The sequence below is a fragment of the Primulina tabacum genome, chromosome 13 (assembly GCF_025594145.1).
Source record: "Primulina tabacum isolate GXHZ01 chromosome 13, ASM2559414v2, whole genome shotgun sequence".
In the NCBI taxonomy this organism is placed as follows: Eukaryota; Viridiplantae; Streptophyta; class Magnoliopsida; order Lamiales; family Gesneriaceae; genus Primulina; species Primulina tabacum.
In genome coordinates this window covers 33,038,483-33,056,064 of record NC_134562.1, presented here as the reverse complement: position 1 = coordinate 33,056,064, position 17,582 = coordinate 33,038,483, and the positions used below count along the sequence as shown (strand labels likewise).

Here is a 17,582-nt window from a genome sequence, read left to right as displayed (position 1 = left end):
TATATTCTCGCCCCATTATTCTTAAAGTATAGGATTGATCAAATCGTCGGATGGTAAATCCCACAAGGAGCAGTCTGAGTTGAAAATACTGGATCCAATTCTTGTTTCTTTTCTGGTTCCGGAGTTCTCCCCTTGTTCATCCTCAAGGTTTTCATGCAAATGACCATGCTGGTCCCCTGCAGTGCATGTGCTCCCAGTGCACAAACTCTGGCTCCATGGAGATACATCCCCATTATTACCGAGAGATGCAAGTTCGTAGTGGAATTCAGAATCTGATCCTGGATAAGCATGAAAAGTTCTATCAAGATTCATGGAAGTTGCTCCAACAGGGTCCCAAGGCTTATTTAGTGGAAACAAGTCAGGCGCTTTTATGGCCTTTGACAACCCAAATTTGATCTTTTCAATTGTATCATCTTTATTATCCTCTGGTTTAATGGAAATATTGTGGTTAGATGGAGCTGTTCCACATTGCTGCATCTGGAGGTCAATACGTCTCTTTGTGAGGAGATGAAGCATTTCATCTTTGAAGCACCCAAGGGCTGCTTCAGCCAAATTCGGAGCCTGTGGTGGTGGAAGTGTGGCTATCTCTGTTATGAGGTGAGAAAATGGCTTGTGTGTAACAGGATCAATTCCCATACCGGAAAGCTTCTTCTTAAGTTTGGTGTTCCAATGATTTTTAACATCATTGTCTGTACGTCCCTGCAGCTGGGCAGCAATTACAGACCATCTGTTTAAGACAAGGTAAGCAATCCCTACTGTTAGAAAACCTTTCAGTACTCTTACACATTTCGTGCCATATCAAACCGACGAATAAAAAATAAATTTATTTGTATGAATCATTGAATAACTCTATTTTCTGAGCTCGGTATGGGATATTACCGGTTTCCGAGGACCGAGTGAAGGGTTACTATAGTCTGCTCTTCTGCCTCTGAGAATTGCCCTTGTTTGAGGTCTGGACGGAGGTAATTGGTCCATCGCAATCTACAGCTCTTCCCACATCTCTGAAGACCTGAAAATTCATATTAAGCAATGAATCAGCCAGCTTGATAAATTTCCTTGAAGATTAATAATGTTATTCTAATCACATATCAATCCAAGAAAATATTAGATCCGAGGAAAACCTGCATGCTTGGGAATGAGACGCCAATTCCTAGTTCCATTTTGAGCAATGTATGACGACAGCTTCTGGTCTTCCTCCGGAGTCCATTGCCCTCTTTTGACATTCTCCTTTTCACAGCATGGAATTCTACCCATTTCCAGGTATGAGGTCAACTACTTTATTTGATTTATAGACAGGATATATGAATCTAACGTTTTGTATAGTCGGATGTATATTCTAAAGAGAGAAAATACTGAACATGCCGTCAGTTGGTGATCTTGGGTGTGTATCACACGGTGGACTGGACGTGTAGTTAAATAGAGAGAAACGTATGCACAGTGGTGGTATTGGAGTTGCAAATACATATAAACTGCATGATTTTATTAAAGAATTCAACGCCCCATTGCTCGTGTGAAGCAGAGACTGGTAGCTCACCTGCAAGACGCCTGGTCAACTCTCTCTCTCTCTCTCTCTCTCTCTCTCTCTCTCTCAATGTCTTATGTGTGTGTGTTTTGGGGTTGACTGAGGCAACAATAACATGAGGCAAGGAAAGGTGGGTTGGGTGGTTTACAGATTAGATCATACAAAACAACAGGGATTTTTATAGATTTTTCGAAAACTAAGGTTGCTGTCGCTTCATGTTTCTTGCAAAAAAAATCATGGTTTTGTCTCTATTTGATAAAATAATCTCGTTTGCCTAAGCATGGCAAAGGTTTCCTGCAAGAGTGTATGGTCGGGTTTATTTACCTCCGTAGACAGACCAACCCGAGTGTGTCTGTGTCTGTGTCTGTTTGTGTGTGTGTTTTTTGGCTTTTTTTTTGGGACTTGTGAATTGCAAAGGATTTCTATTCGGCCCGGTATTTTTATAATTGCTAAGCATGTCTTTGTTAAGAGGAATTAAAAATTGATTTATTTCGGAGACGTTGAATTGATCTCACAATCGAACCAATTAGATAAAAATCTAGCAGAAGATCATTGAATTTGATCGATGTGAACTTAAGACAGTTCTTGATCTCAAGTAAAATTACTAATATTTCTGAAAATATTATAAGAAAATTATGCTAGAAAAGTTTGAGGCGGACTCAAATCGAAAGTACAAATATATATATATGTGAAAATCATGAATTTGAAATATATTCATCCAAAATCAAATTATAAAATAAATGGACTCACACAAATACACCTTAGTTTATTTGTTCGAAAACTAAAACAACACACTTTAAATAAATAAATAATTTTTTTAAAAGATTTTTTTTAAAAAAAATGTTTGAACGATTCATATTTTAAAATTATTTATCGTTCAAATTAGTGAACTTGAACACCAACTCTCATTTTTTTGGTACATGACTTGGAGTCCAATTTTATTAAATAAGGAATGTGGCATTTAAGTCCTAAAATAAAAAAACGAATTGCAAAAAGAAATAAAAAGCTGCCAGTAGGCTACAAAACTCTACCTTCCACATTAATTTTAAAATTACTTATTTTTTATAGTAATAATAAAAACCCTAAAAACTTGTGTTTCCTCCGTCTCAAATATAAATGTTAATTTTTTTTGTCGTTAAATTCCACCGCCGGGTGGATGGATCGACAAGATCAATGAAGCTATGTCTTTTACATCAGCTTAAGGACCATACAGATACCAATTCCTTTATGTATATAGAGAGCTTAATGGAAAGGCCCCGGGGTAGCTCCTTGTTCCCAGTGACATTGAAGGGGAGAAGAGAAGAATTCCCCTCTGTGACTTTTCCTTCTTCCTACTGATCTTTTCTTCTTTAATATTAGTGAGACAATCCTAACAGCCACTATATGCATCAGCTTTGTTAGCAATTCTTATCTAAAAATACAATTATATCTCAAGTTGAAAGCACTTCAAAATCACAAATTTATACCCGAATTAAGCATATAAGTTTGAGATTTTGTTTATTGGAAACTTGGATTCTTAATCATGGAGTAGAGCTGAATTGCAAGGAAGAAGAATTTCAGTTTTTCCCATTAAAGTACGTTACTCCATGAATTATTAAATTCTCATTTATTTTATATTGATTTATAAGTTTAAATGTATCCAAACTATTAACTTTTGAAATTTAACATTAACTGAAAAGCTTTAAGAATTAAAATGTGCTTTTAATTGTTCAAATCAAAGCACTGAAGAGGGAGAAATATAATATGGCCTTGCAAACGAATAATTTTAATGGTCGACATTTTACAATTTTTATCAATTCTTATAATGAATTATAAACTTTGTGTCAACTCCCAAGTTTTATAATCTGTATCAAGTCTTATGATGAACAAGACTTTGATATATAAATTTTTTTGAATTTTTAACTTATGTTTGATTTGATATTTGTTCCCTGAATTTGCTCCAACTTCGTTATCAAGTAATCAAACTTGTCTCGATCCAAATGTTCCTTGGAAAAACTCGGAATACTTTGAACTTAAATAAATGTATGTAAATCAAATTAAAATTTATGTCACCAGAGTCCTACACAGACTGTCACATTGCTTTTGCCATTGATGACGTTCAAATGAATGAATAATTATAGTGTACATAAGTTACAACAATCACGAGTATACCCTCAAAAGTTGAAATAAATCTAAATATTCAGCCGCCAAAAAGAAATCCAGCCGCTTGTTCTTCATTGCCATCGAAAAACTTGAGCGCTTGAATCACTTGTTCCCTCCCAAAACCTAGCTCAACCAGCTTCGCCACCTTAGCTTCAAAGTCAGGTCCCTGCTAACACACTTGATTACTTAGATGCCATAGCTCACATAACTTCAACTTACCAAAATTCAAACTGAAGAAAACTAGGTCATATGCAAATTTCCGTCGGAACTACAAAAAAGTGGAGATCAATGCAAAATAAAAAGTTACCTGGGAACTGTTCTCGCCGGTACTTCCTGTAGGTCATATAAAAGATGAACATTAGCTCTACAGCACATAATTTTCACCGTACACATACAACAGCTGGTGAAAAACTAAATCAGAAGTGAGTTTTAGCAAAACAAGTCTTGCAATGTAAATAAATGGTAAAATGAAACATTTGTGTCCCTGGTACCATGATTTATTGCGTTCTCAGAAGCTGCAACAGTCACGTACACCAGAAAACATTCAAAAAAACTTCTTATCTATATTTATTGGCATTCATTTTAACTGCTCATTACAAGTTGCCATGCAATCTTGTTTTATCGTCAATTTTATACACCTTATGTTTGCATAGCCATAGCAAGGACTTCAAGTTGGACATGCTCAAATGAAGTAATGGTAGATGCTTAAGCAAATAAATTAGAACAAACCAGGAGGTGCTCCTGCTGGATTACTATCTTTAGCGGCAGATGTTGCCTGGTAATGAGAAGACAATGATTACAGGTTATCCAGTGGAAATTATATTTTAAATAAGAACATTGAAGTTCTAACAAAATACAGTGGTAAGAAAAGCTCTTAACAAAATTACTCAACCATGCTGCAAATGATATAACATTGAAGAAATGAATCGACCCCCATCTTAATCAAATCTTTGGAAAATTGAGAGGTAACCTGGCCTATAACAGGATAAGAGTTCCTTATAAGGACAATTAGTGGGAAATGGACAGCTTATTTTATGGCTTAGAAGCATCAGATCACACTATTCTTGCATAATAATACGCCAGTCTCACAGTTTTCCAGATAACACTTAATTTATGATCCAAGATTTTAAAATTTGCGGTATTTTTTTAAAAATTTATTCTAATAATAATTTCGAAAGTTGAATTAGTGATCAAACAAAAATCGTGAAACAAAACAGTAGTTGAAAAATATAAATTTAAAAAGAAAAATATGTGAGCATGTAAGAATTGTAGTTTGAATAGTTGATTTGAAGCATGACAAAAATATTTGATCAAAAATTTTGAGAATATTTTTTCCTCTTTTCCGTTTTTTTTTTAGTAAGAACTACAACGAAAAATTTCCTCAGAACTCCACATCTGTGGCAGCTGATTTCCCATCCTTTAATTTTTTTTCTGGGAGTTAACTACAAGTAAAATAAATTCTGCTAATTTTTTGGGATGCCCAACTGTAGAAAATAAGCGAACATGTCAATCACCAACCAATCAAAGAATGAGAGAAGGTACAAATACAACTGAACTACAAGATTTTGTGAACCCTTACTTGTGCTCCTGAGCTAGAAGCTTCTTTGGCATACCGCTCTTCATCCAACAAGCGGGTTGGAATATCCTTTTCTGAATTTCAATACAGATTTGGCAAAAGATAATTCAGACAACAAAATTCCTAAAGAAAAAAAAAACTGATGCACAAAATGAGACATCGTCAATGTAAAGTAAGCCTCGGATGCAATTTATAGACAAAAATACTAAATATCAACCTGCCAAAAAAGGTACCGCAACCTCTCCTCCACAAACTCTGAGTACATTCTCCTTTAGGTCGATAATGCACTGCACATGATTGTTTGTAAAGTACATCTATATAAAAATTATTATACAAATTATGGAAAAATACAGGTGAAGATAATACTTGGTGCTTGCGGAGCATATCCAGACCAAAAAGAAATTCCATGTTCGGAGAATCCAACACCGTGAATGAACAAGGATAAAATATGCTTCCTATCTGCAAGTTGCAACGAAAAATGTTCAAATTCAGAGGAATGCTGCTTCATCTAATACAAGAACAAAGGCATCAGCATCAAAGAGGGATAAGAATATCAAAGACAGTAGACTGAACTCAGTCAAGGAAAAAAGCAAAAACCTAACGAATAACTCATATTGTGTCATACCTTGATTGGGGCAACATGTATCCGACCAACAATCTCAGACTGGCCAACTCCATGAGCAATCCCCCTATACCTCGTATCCAAAAGCCTCAACAATCTGGGAGAACGAGAAATGGTAAATAGAATTACTATCTGCTTCATATAATAGTTGAAGAACCACCTAATTTCTTTAAGAGTGGGGGAAACAGCATGTCTTACCCACAACGCTCCGCACAACTCCTAGATATAATTGTAGATTGAGCTCCACTATCAACAAAAGCCTGAAATAAATACAACTATGATTTCTTTCTTGCTTTATTTAAATAAGAGAATGTTTTGCATCCAACAATAAATGAGCACAAGTCTTTGATCAAATAACCGTGATGTTGGTAGAGCTTATATTTTAAGTTAATAAGAGTTTCAGTTAAAGGTACAGGTTGAAACTACAGAACAGTATATGGTTCAATGGCTACATATTAACACATAATCACACTCATATGAGACTAGCATTTGTGTGCCAAAATGCACATCGATGACTTCCTTTTGGTAGGCGTATTGTAAAATCACACTACTTTACCAAGTCAGTACCTTCAACGGAACACCATTAACTTCCATGTCAACGTACAACATTATCTGAAAAGAAACAAGATTTTACTCATCATCAAGAATAAAATGTATGGCAAAATAGACAAGCGTACCACTCTTGCAAAAGCTTCAGGGTTGTATTCCAATGCAGCAGCCCAGTTCTCATCAATGCCTTTCTGTCAACCACAAGTGCAATTAATAGGAACCCATCAATTATCAATTATTTAACAAAAGCCATGAACAGACTAGTTCAAAAAGCCGTATACCAAAAAAGGGGAAAGCTTCTAAACAGAAATTTACAGTGTTTTCCATGTTTGGAACACCCATAAAGAGTCACAGTGAATAATAAAGCAAAGAAAATCAAATATTTAAACAAAATTTACTATCAATAAGAACAAAAAGCCTTAAGATTTCCACACAAAATAATATTGTTGTATTACAGATAACAACAGAAACAAAGTTCTTTGGCATGGTCCTTCACAATCACCTAGCCAACACAAAAAGAGACAAATATTATGAAACAACAATTCTAAGTAAAGCTTTAAGCAGCTACATCAATCCTAAAGGTAAATTATCAAAAACTTAATTGAGATATTGTAACCAAAGTAATCACGAGGTAACCTCAAAAGCTTTCGTTATCCTTGGAACCTTAATGAAGATGCATTATTTAACATGAGGAACTTGCATGAAAGATGAAATTTGTAAGGTTTAAAACTTTAAAATCAGACAAACAATTTTTTGACGAGTCTAACTAAATAAAAGTTTCAGGGAAAATCTTGCAAAATATAAAAGAAAAAGAACATTGAACTCGTGATGAACAACCCAAGACAGTCAACATCAAATAACGACTCCTAATAATGGAGAGGATGGAAACAACGTACCTGGCGAATGGCAGCTTCAATTTTCCTTTGTGCGTCCACATCAAACGGGTCAGCATAAAGTAAAGCCTATGTCAAGAAAAAACTTGAAGAAAATTAGCTTGTCAAATAGAAGTGCTAGAAAACTATATCAGAAAGAATAAAGTGATCCATCATATCCGGGTCAGCTATTCGTTCCCTTATATGACCAAGTAGAAGCCAAGAAAAAATCTCAGAAAAAAAAAATTTATACAAGAACCATAATGCTTAAGTTCCAACTTTGAATCTCCAATTATTAGATACATGCAAATGGTAAATCAAAACATACAACTTTTTAAGGGATATTCTCTTCGCATTTTTTTTGGATCTAGAAACAGTTATTCAATCAAGTAACAAAACCGTTCTACAACTAAAAATTAAGCCAATCATTCACAACTAATTGGAATCAAATGAGAAGAAGTACAAGGGTATATCATATGGGATTTGATTACCATCTCCTCTTCTTGTTGACGTCGTAATTCAGATCTCTGGAGATTGCGCGCACGTAAAAGGTCTTGCAACTTGTTGAGATCATTTCCAAGAATGGCTTGTGCTAACTCAGGATCGCTCTGACAGTTGGCACATCAAATAATTATAAACAGTCATTTCATGTTAGTTATGGATAAAAGAAAAAACACAAAAAAATATCCATAAAATTATATTTATAACACACTTTATTCAAATTTCAAAACCATAAGCAATAATTTATTATCTTCAAACATTATCAGCAGAACAAAGAAAATAATTGTGAGCGAAACTACAGAATCATCATGAAGAAATATTTGAAATGGTATTCACCCCCTTCATAATTTCATCTACTCTCGAGCCATCAAAAAGGGATTATTCAGCAGGAAACATAAGCCATACAAGTACCATAAAGAGCAGTTATCCAACATTTCATTTTCATGAGAAATATCCAATTTTGCGCCCATATGTATTTAACTATGGCCAGCTCTTTATCGTCAGATAAGCAGTTTGGCGTACCATGAGTATACGGAAAGCACAAAAAATCCTGTAGTCCCTAAAAAAGTGGGTTCATAACTCCATCCATAGATGAAGGCAGACTCCATTGAGCCAATAATTTGTATTAGAACATTAAGTTACATCTCTGTTAGTATTACTGTTCCCTTCTCACTTTTGTTAATAGAGATTGAACGATGGACATTGGTTCAGAAGTTCAACTTTTGCAAAGCATCTTGTAAATAGACTTGAAATTAAGTAGGCAGTAAAGAGCAGATTTATTCATACCTGAAACAACTGGGTCATTACATTAGAATCACCTCGTAACTGCTGCTGGAAAGCGGAGGGGTTCACAGCTGAACCATCAGGATTGAAGGCCGCTTCGTTTACAGATGCTCTACAACAGGTCAAAACAAAAGCATTAACATACGTTCCAAGTAAAGCTTCAATCCGTTCCAGGATTGAATAGAATTATACATCATTTCCAGATAGAAATGCATTTGAAATCATAATTGCAACTTATTAAAGGGAACCTGGAACGGGAAGATGAAGCTTTAGAGACCATCATGACCAAATCTCCATCACCCACACCGAGAGCACCCAATTTCTCCGCATTCCTCATCTCTCTACCATTATACAGCAGCTGTTGCTGCTGGAGTGGAATCCGCGTCTGTAAGTGAATCAACGTTACAATAATGTGCAATTTAAAATTCAGAAAACAGATCACAAACCAGAAGCTTAAAAAGGGCAGATTTAATCAAACCTCAACTTCCAGAAGAGCTTTCAGATTCTCAACCTGTGATCAGAGAGAGAAAAAAAAATTGAGCATTCATACAACGGTTTAAACGAGGGGAAAAAATGAAATGAAGGCAAACCATGCCCAAAACAAAGAAATAGGGATTAAGAGTAACCAAAAGAAAATTACAGATTCTTCAAGATCCACGTCTAACGTAAGAATTTGCTCATCGGCAGTCATTACAGTAATCTTCATCTTCTCGGTTCGATTCAACTCGATTTCTTCGATGAGAAGCGAGACTGTCCAGTGCCTGATACGAGTCGATCCAATAACCTTTTTTCATTATATATTTATTTATTATTTATTATGTTATTTCTTATCCCCTACTATGCCTTTGTTTTTTCCTTTCAAAAAGTATATAAAAAAAAGAAAAATATCGTACGTTATCTTGCACTCACATTTTAAATTATATATCTTGATTTCCATTTTAATCTTTTTTAAATAAAAAATAAAAAAACGGGAAACGCGACGAAACATCTTACGTTAATCATTTTATACTATGAAATATGTAATATTTACAAGTTCGTTCCTATAATAAAATTAAATTTAAAATTTAAAAAACGATAAATGTGATAATTTTTTCATGTTTTTGAACGAATCGAAACATTTTTTCACATTTTGCGTTTAATTCATATTTTTTTCAAACCAGTACTCTAGAGATATGCACGTGGTTGAAAAAACAATTGTCAAAGGAAGAGTTTGAGAATCTTGCAGTCCATACATGGGGAGTCTGGAAAGAAAAACAAAATTTTATCCATGGAGCTAGGACAAACCCGATGGCTGATAATGTTTTTTGGAGTTATGCAATGATTTGTGATTTTAGAAGAGCTCGTAAGAAGGAAAAAATTACTATTTAGACTGAGTTGGGTAAACCGGAAAAGAAATGGATGCCTCCAAGGTCATACATTCTCAAGATGAATGTGGATGCAGCAGTGAATAAAGACAAGAATCAGTATAACGTAGGAGGGGTGGTTCGTGATTCACAGGGTCGTTTGTTGCTAGCATTTGGAAAACAAATCAACCAACCATTATCGATGGTGCATGGGGAGCTTTTAGCAATCCGGGAAGGAATAAAACTTCTGTATGAGAAAGATCTTCGAGATGTTCAAGTGGCGTCAGATTCTTTGTTGGCAGTGCAAGCAGTCACAACCAACCACTAGAATCTTAGCTACATTGGTTCTTGTGTAGCAGAAATCAGGGATCGAACTCAAGACACCTATTATTTCAGAATTCATTCATATGCGACGCTCAGCTAATAGAGTAGCCCATTATTTGGCTCGCTTTGTTCTTTCTTCTCCCTCATCCTTTGTATGGATGATTGGAGACTTTCCAGTTTGGTTGGTTCAACTTGTAATTGACGATTCTTTATAATAAAATTGCAAGTCTTACCGTAAAAAAAAAAAACTTCTTTCAGATTCTTGAAATTATTATAATGTTTTTCCTTTCATTATTTTTACTCCTAGCTTATAAAATAAGATATAAAAAAAACATGTTTAAATATTTTAATTTTTAATTATCATCTTTAAGTAGAAAATATTAAATTATAAAGATAAATTTATATCGAGTGAATTTCAAATCCATCCAAACACAATCAAACCATTGAAATTGGAGGGAAGTAAAATCAAACTGCAAATCAATAGTCGAAATTGGAAGAGGATATATATTACCATTTGTTTCATTTTATCTTTAACTTCTCAGAAGCGTGATATGTTCATGTAGATTATCATTATATGACAGATAAATACAGGCATCTGTCGCTAATACCCGAATTTGTAAGTGCTGCTTTTGCCAACTGGGAATGTGTCGTTGCTACGAAATATACTGAACCCATTTCCTCCCTTCTTATTAAGGTATCCAGGGTAATCACAGAGGCGAAATGGAGCTGCTTCAATGAACTCCAACCCTGCCTGTTTACCCAATTTTTTGATCTCCCATGCACTGAATGGATACTCCGTTTTGTGAGTCACATGCACTTCCCCGCTCTCTCTAATCTTTACCATCCTCGCAGCATTTCTCAGAAATCCCCGCACCACTTCCTGGTGAAGCCTGCAACAAATGTAACACACACATACACTCTCCTGTATAATGTGTGAAAAAGGGAACAAAACAAGGAGAAGTAATGAGTGTGATAGATTAGTGAACGGTACTGGATTTGCATTGGGTTGGTTTCTTTATTGCCGAAACCTGCATGGGGAAAATTGAACACGATTCTGTCGAAAAATCGGTTTTTCAACAGCGGATGTTCACACATGGTGCTGGCATGGACTCCGTGTATTACCGTACACCCCTTGTTTTCCAGCTCCACCAGATTTGCAGCCGCAGTTGGGTGTTTGACCGCCAACATTTCTGCGATACGTAAACAATCGGGAATCAATCAACTTCATGTACATATGAATACATAAATGAAATATGTCCATACATGTGCTTATTTTAACCTTTAGTGTCCAGCGATGTGGCGACGATGTTGGAAGCATGTCCGAATGCTCTAGCCAGGCAGGCGGCGAAGGAGAAATCTCCCTCTCCGACGAGCAAAATCTCATGCCGATTGCTGTAATGTTTAATCCATTTTTCGGCTTCTCCTTTGTCACCAGATTGGATCACTGTGTATTCCATTAAATTTGTGGCGTGTGGGTTTTGTGCAAATTGAAGATATGGATTTATTTATAGTATAATATAAGAAATCGATGTGATTATTATGGTTAATAATTTGAAGAGTCGGCTATCGAATTCTTGGTAATGATTACTTGGTGTTATTTCCTAAAGACGAATCTTGTTGATGCATGCATGATTCTGAGGAATCTGTTTAATAATATTAGTGATGGTTTAATTTATGGGATGTTCATCAGTTTCAAGAGGTTTAATTTAATTAATTTCAGATTAGAACTTAATCTGCTTGGAATGTTCAATACTAATTAATGGTGCCTACAGGATTCTTAGAAATCATTAATTTTCACATGAAGTAAATGATGTCAGGGGCGGAGGCACATGTGTTTATACCCCGGTTTTAGCCCGGGTGGTCCAATTTTTTTAAAAAAAATGTATATGTAAATTTTGTATAATTTTGGAATAATATAATATTAGCCCGGTCTGATCAATTTAAAATATTAAAAAATTTTAAAATTTAAAATTTTAGCCCGGACAGAGCCATATTTCTGGCTCCGCCATGTCTCGTATCCTCGCATCTTCTAACTCCTGGCTATGAATTCTTATGATTATTAATTACTCCATTCATCTAGTGTCGCACTCGGTGCATGTTTGTACAGTACGATTTTTGTAATAAAGTTATCTTTCGATTAAAATTGCTAAGGGGTCAAATGATAAGTATCAAAATGGATGGGGATGATTGTAGAATTTTTTTAAAAAAATTATTTATCTCCTTAATATAAAAATCTAATCTAATTGCATTCATTTCTTTAAACTAAAATAGCTTGCGAACCGATTATCTGCTTAATAACACGTAAACTTACATTGAACTAATAGCTTAGTAATTCTAGTGCCTCCGTAGTAATCCCTAGTGCCTTAAACCGAATTTTTGATTTTTTAAGCATTTATCAATTATTCTTTAATGATTTGCAAAAAAAAAGTGGATTTTTTTGACAATTTTAAACTTGAAATTAGACATGCACAATAGTTTCTCGGATCCGGTTCTGGTCCGGTTTCCACCAATTCATAATCGGCAGTTTTGGAAGCGGTCGGAACTGATTCGACACCGGTTTTCAAGGTAAAAACCTTGGAATCAATTCGAACTGCGGACCGGTTCTATAATTTATAGATTGGTTTTGGTACGAGTCGAACTGGTCCTGGGTTCCGGATCCAAAATTTATTATCTTTTAATATGAAATTACTTTTATTAATGGGAAAATTTTTTATTGAGTTTTTTTAGTGGAAACAATATGATTAATCATTTAAAAAACTTATACATTGATTTTTATAATTGAACATCTAAAATTCATCATGATTTATTAAAATATATTTTGAATACTCCGGATATTCGTCTGGGCTTGAGCTTTGAAATTCGTCGATCGCTCCAATTGTCTTATTCTTTTTTCGGCTGCAAATCAATATTGCATGCATGCTAACATGCTAAGTTTTTCTATCTTTAAATTAGTTTTTTGTTCACCAATGATTCTTATACATACTGAAAATATTGATTCTGAAGCAAAACTTGAACATTGAACGATCGATTACGATTAAGACGTATCTTGCAATTGCCGCTAATATTGGATAAAGTTCGGAGTTTACTTTCCACCAATTAAGAGCATCGAATTTCTCTGTAGACTCAATATATTGCTTAAATAAATTAGGATCTCGTTGTAATTTGTTATTGTCACTGATTTTCTTTTGAACTTTTGTTTTTCAAAATTTGAAATAATTTGAATCTTCAACTTTTGCTTTTCTCTATTGGCCTTTCCTCTGGCTACACACTCGGTTCATATTGTTCACTAGCTAGCATACAAATCAAACAATTCTTGGAGAGAATGCATGATTAACTTCTCTTGATCATTAACATTCTTTCAAAGAAATTTAGCATAATATCAAAAAAAACATGTCTAACAGACATTGACTTTGACTATGATCAAATAATGTCGTTAAACAATACACAATTGTGATATTCTCTCAATATTTTTTTTAAAAAAAATTCCATATTTGAAACAAAATCACGTATAACAACATCATCACGATAATCAATAAATTTAAAAAATATTTGAAAATCAAAAGTAAAAACATGGTTGAATTAGGTAGTTAATGTCCAAAAAAATTGGATTGCTTCTTTAAAAATTTATAAGAAAAAAACACAGTTACTCGAAATATTTCAATCATCATCGGTCAACATTAAAACTATAAAACAATATTATTATAATATAGAGTAACTAAATCTTGAAATCGTGACAAAGTATGAAGCAAATAATTTAAATAATTTCATCTAATTTCAATAGGAATATGAAAATTTTAAATTTATTCCTGTTTGATTCGAGTAATATTTTCCAATCACGTCCATGTCTTCTTTCATGTAATTATTTCCACGTACTTTGGATTTTCTATTGTAATAGACATATGTTCATCACATACACATTTAACATATAAGTTGATAATATGACTTATTCTTCTGACATGAAGCAAATTATCATCTAAAATCGCTTTTAATGAATTTTTAAATATTTAAGAACAAGAGTATTGACACTCGCATTATCTAATGTGATTGACATTATTTTATTTTTTATACCATAAATCATAACAACATTTAAAACATAATATATAGCTATAGTACATGAGTTGTGTGATTATTCTAAATGATCTAGCACTAAAATTCTTTTTTGTATAGTTCAAGTTCCATCACTTCAGTTACATGTAACACAAGATAAAAATTATATTTCAAATTAATCCAAATATATGTTTTCAAACTAACTCTACCAGAATTATTTGAAAGATGCAATTTCAGTGTTTTTTTAAATTTCTTATACATATCAAAACAATATTTCTTAATTGTGTGTCTAAGAAATATCGTGAAAATCAGGTTGAATAGTACTAGTAAATTCAACAAAACCTTCATGTTCAACTATTATAAAAGATTAACAATATTTCATAACAAATTTAACGATGCCTTTTAAATTTTTTATTTTTATTTTTTGTAATTGTGATAGCTTACCACTTGAATGATTACTTTGTTGTTAGGTTGGTTTCCTACCAAATGGTTGTAGAGTATCAGGATCAAGTTTATATATTTTGACTAAATATTTTTTCAAAGTACCGGTACCACCGAAACCCCCACCTGTTTTGTAAGAATATTTGGTTTTGCATATTTTACATACGTAAAAATAGTTGTTTGTACTTTATTTTTCAATATCAAAGTGATCCCAAACTTTGCTTCCTTTGCTCGGGCTGTCGTCGTGCTCGTTGCCATCGTGTTGCTCCGGCGGACGATGATAGCCCTGCATCTTTGTTGGGGAGTTTCATGGCTTCTTCCTTCTCGTGACCAGGTTCGATTTCATCAAAGTCGAGGATATAACCAAAATATTCACCAAAGTCGAAAATGTATTCACCTCCGCTACCACCACAGTTCGAAGATGACGACATTGAAATTTGAATTATTTATATGAGTAAATTGTAAAATAGTAAGTAAATAATAATAAAGAAAATATTCAGTGTTGATGAAATTATAACAAAATTTATTGAATATATGTTGACAAATGATAGCAAAGAGAGAAAATTAATTGCAGATAAATGTAAAGTTGAGAAAAATATTGTGTGAAAATGCTGAAAAACGATATTGTATTTGTAGTTTATTTGTGGTGTAAAAAAATAAATGTTTTTAACCGTTTGCCGCACATTTACTAATACTTTAGTAAAATAAAGTAAAACAAAAAAATTTGACAAACTAATGTGTCACGCTTTTTCAAGAGGCGTGACTTAAAAAATAAATTTAAAAAAAAAAAACTAGTCACGCAATCTCACCGTGACTTTTTTAATTCTTTTTTCTTTTAAAACAAATAATAATATGAGTTGAATACAAAACTGCAACAAGCACATGCAACATTACAGCTGCAACATGTTTTTGTTTTTTTGCTGCATAAATGTTTTTGATAAAAAAACGTTAAGAAAAAATTATATTTTATTTATTTAAAATAAATATATTTGTATCTTCAATGTAATAAAATTCGTTAAAGGTTGACAAGCCACGTGAGATTGATTGATCGAAAATGAAAATTGGAGGGTAGTGAAAGGCTGTACCATGTGCATGTGTTTTTTTTTTTTTGAAACATTCGCCCACTTTACTTATATATAGGAAGAGTTGTGTTTTAAGTGTTTCTCACTTTCATTTCTTCCATTTCGAGTAAGTTCTTATAATTTGTCGTATGTAATTTGTTTATTTGATTGACTCAAATTTTGAGTTAATTTTATTTTTTTTCAGATAAATTTTGATTCAAACGTTAATTTAATGTATGTATATTAATACAATTATTTATGTTAAATATTAAATTTATAGAAAAAATTATTATTTATGTTAAAATATAATTTGTATGCTATGCTGATTTATTTTTTTTCTTTTAATTATAATTATTATTTGTTTTTGTGATTATTATTAATTTTGTTAAGGATATTGAAAAATCATTTATTACGCTGAGCTTGTCATTATTAACAGGAAATATTTAAAATATAATCTAATTAATAATTTTTTAAAATAAGTCACGCCCAATTTTGTTTAAATTTTTTGTAAAAAAAATACATGAAGGCAATTCACGCCAATTTTCTGGGCGTGAATTGCATATTTTTTTTAAAAAATATATATAAAAATAAGTCACGCCAATAAACATGGCGTGACTCGCTTAATTCTAAAAAAAATTTAAAACCAAGTCACGCCTACTGATTGGGCGTGACTTGTTTAATTTTTTTAAAAAAATATATAAAAGTAGTCACGCCAATAAGCACGGTGTGACTTGCTTAATTTAAAAAAAAGTAAAACAAAGTCACGCACAATGGGCGTGACTTGTTTAATTTTTTTTTAAAAAATATTTAAGAACAAGTCACGCCAATTAGCTCGGCGTGACTTACTTAATGTTTTAAAAAAAAAATTAAAACTAATTGGGCGTGACTTAGTTAAATTTTTAAAAAAAAAATTAAAGCAAGTCACGCCAATGTAGTGGGCGTGACTTCCTTATTTTTTTTAAAAATAATTTTAACGCAAGTCACAACAATTTTTACGCGACTTATTTAATTTTTTTAAATAAACAAGTCACGCCAGTTGAATAAGCGTGACTTGTTTACTTTATTTTAATAAAATAATTTCAGACTCTTGTTATTGAAAAACCATCTTTCGTAAAGAATTACATGCATCTTTATTGATTATTACATACGCTTGTTTCAATTATTTTTAATATTTTACCAAAAAGTAGTTATAAAAATTTTAATGGTAATTCAGGTGTTAGAGTGATATAACTTTTTAAATTATTTTTATGTTTGATAATAAATTTTTTTTACCTTGAATAATTATTTTTAAAAAATACGCTATCTGCTAATTATGAGTAACGATAATGTTATATGTTTATTTTGTTGATTATTGTTAATTTTTATAATGTTTTTATAATCATATGTTTAGATAAAACTAATTTTAAATATAACATATTTTTTATTTAGATTTTTGTCAACTTGTTTGTCTTAAAAAACCATGACTTTTGATAATTTTTTTAAAAATAATAATAAAAAAATTATTAATTTTTTTAATAAAATACATTCTCCAATCGTGATTATTAACTACACTAATGTTAGATTCAATTAATTGTTTAAAATAGATTCGAAAAATTAAATCTGTGTATGTATTTAAATTTTTATTTTTAAAATAACTTGGTATTTCCAAAACTCGTAGAATGTAAATATATTATTTTTAGTGTATATATTATTTTTTACTTGTAGATAATGTTTTATATTATAATTCTTTTGATAATTGATGTTGTAGTTGTTTTTATGTTTATACAATATTGTGATAGATAAAAATAATAATAATAATA

At 32.4% G+C, this 17,582-nt stretch overlaps 3 protein-coding genes and 1 long non-coding RNA gene across 4 annotated transcripts; 1 reads left to right on the top strand and 3 right to left on the bottom strand.

Moving 5' to 3' along the window:
- Window positions 1-15: 15 nt before the first annotated feature.
- Window positions 16-1,254, bottom strand: LOC142522839 (transcription factor MYB80-like). Its single transcript, XM_075626400.1, has 3 exons — window positions 1,122-1,254; window positions 880-1,009; window positions 16-727 (listed from the first exon to the last, which is right to left on the bottom strand). The coding sequence occupies exons 1-3, from the start codon at window positions 1,252-1,254 to the stop codon at window positions 22-24; spliced, it is 969 nt and encodes a 322-aa protein (XP_075482515.1). The 3' UTR covers window positions 16-21.
- On the top strand, window positions 237-935 carry LOC142522841 (uncharacterized). The gene is made up of 3 exons (XR_012814535.1): window positions 237-357; window positions 453-597; window positions 706-935. It is a non-coding gene; the product is annotated as an uncharacterized LOC142522841 (long non-coding RNA).
- Window positions 1,255-3,455: 2,201 nt separating the features above from the next.
- LOC142522757 (protein DNA-DAMAGE INDUCIBLE 1-like) lies at window positions 3,456-9,364 on the bottom strand. Its single transcript, XM_075626285.1, has 16 exons — window positions 9,208-9,364; window positions 9,046-9,078; window positions 8,816-8,952; window positions 8,571-8,679; window positions 7,775-7,891; window positions 7,308-7,373; window positions 6,540-6,602; window positions 6,430-6,474; window positions 6,061-6,122; window positions 5,866-5,959; window positions 5,607-5,699; window positions 5,458-5,527; window positions 5,244-5,314; window positions 4,394-4,439; window positions 3,972-3,997; window positions 3,456-3,830 (listed from the first exon to the last, which is right to left on the bottom strand). Exons 1-16 carry the CDS (start codon window positions 9,271-9,273, stop codon window positions 3,702-3,704), a joined length of 1,227 nt encoding a protein of 408 aa, XP_075482400.1. The 5' UTR covers window positions 9,274-9,364; the 3' UTR covers window positions 3,456-3,701.
- Window positions 9,365-10,835: 1,471 nt separating this feature from the next.
- On the bottom strand, window positions 10,836-11,691 carry LOC142522028 (uncharacterized protein At4g26485-like). The gene is made up of 3 exons (XM_075625204.1): window positions 11,514-11,691; window positions 11,226-11,424; window positions 10,836-11,124 (listed from the first exon to the last, which is right to left on the bottom strand). Exons 1-3 carry the CDS (start codon window positions 11,689-11,691, stop codon window positions 10,836-10,838), a joined length of 666 nt encoding a protein of 221 aa, XP_075481319.1.
- Between the last annotated feature and the right edge of the window lie 5,891 nt (window positions 11,692-17,582).

Excerpts from the sequence above, each read along its gene's own strand:
- LOC142522839 (XM_075626400.1), bottom strand. The coding sequence starts at position 1,254 with ATGGGTAGAATTCCATGCTGTGAAAAGGAGAATGTCAAAAGAGGGCAA. Across the intron at positions 1,010-1,121 it reads TCTCATTCCCAAGCATGCAG|GTCTTCAGAGATGTGGGAAG; the intron begins GTTTTCCTCGGA and ends ATGAATTTTCAG. Across the intron at positions 728-879 it reads CACTCGGTCCTCGGAAACCG|ATGGTCTGTAATTGCTGCCC; the intron begins GTAATATCCCAT and ends TGTCTTAAACAG.
- LOC142522757 (XM_075626285.1), bottom strand. The coding sequence starts at position 9,273 with ATGAAGATTACTGTAATGACTGCCGATGAGCAAATTCTTACGTTAGAC. Across the intron at positions 7,374-7,774 it reads GTCAACAAGAAGAGGAGATG|GCTTTACTTTATGCTGACCC; the intron begins GTAATCAAATCC and ends TTCTTGACATAG. Across the intron at positions 6,475-6,539 it reads CTGAAGCTTTTGCAAGAGTG|ATAATGTTGTACGTTGACAT; the intron begins GTACGCTTGTCT and ends GTTTCTTTTCAG.
- LOC142522028 (XM_075625204.1), bottom strand. The coding sequence starts at position 11,691 with ATGGAATACACAGTGATCCAATCTGGTGACAAAGGAGAAGCCGAAAAA. Across the intron at positions 11,425-11,513 it reads CACATCGCTGGACACTAAAG|AAATGTTGGCGGTCAAACAC; the intron begins GTTAAAATAAGC and ends TACGTATCGCAG. Across the intron at positions 11,125-11,225 it reads ACCAACCCAATGCAAATCCA|GCTTCACCAGGAAGTGGTGC; the intron begins GTACCGTTCACT and ends CATTTGTTGCAG.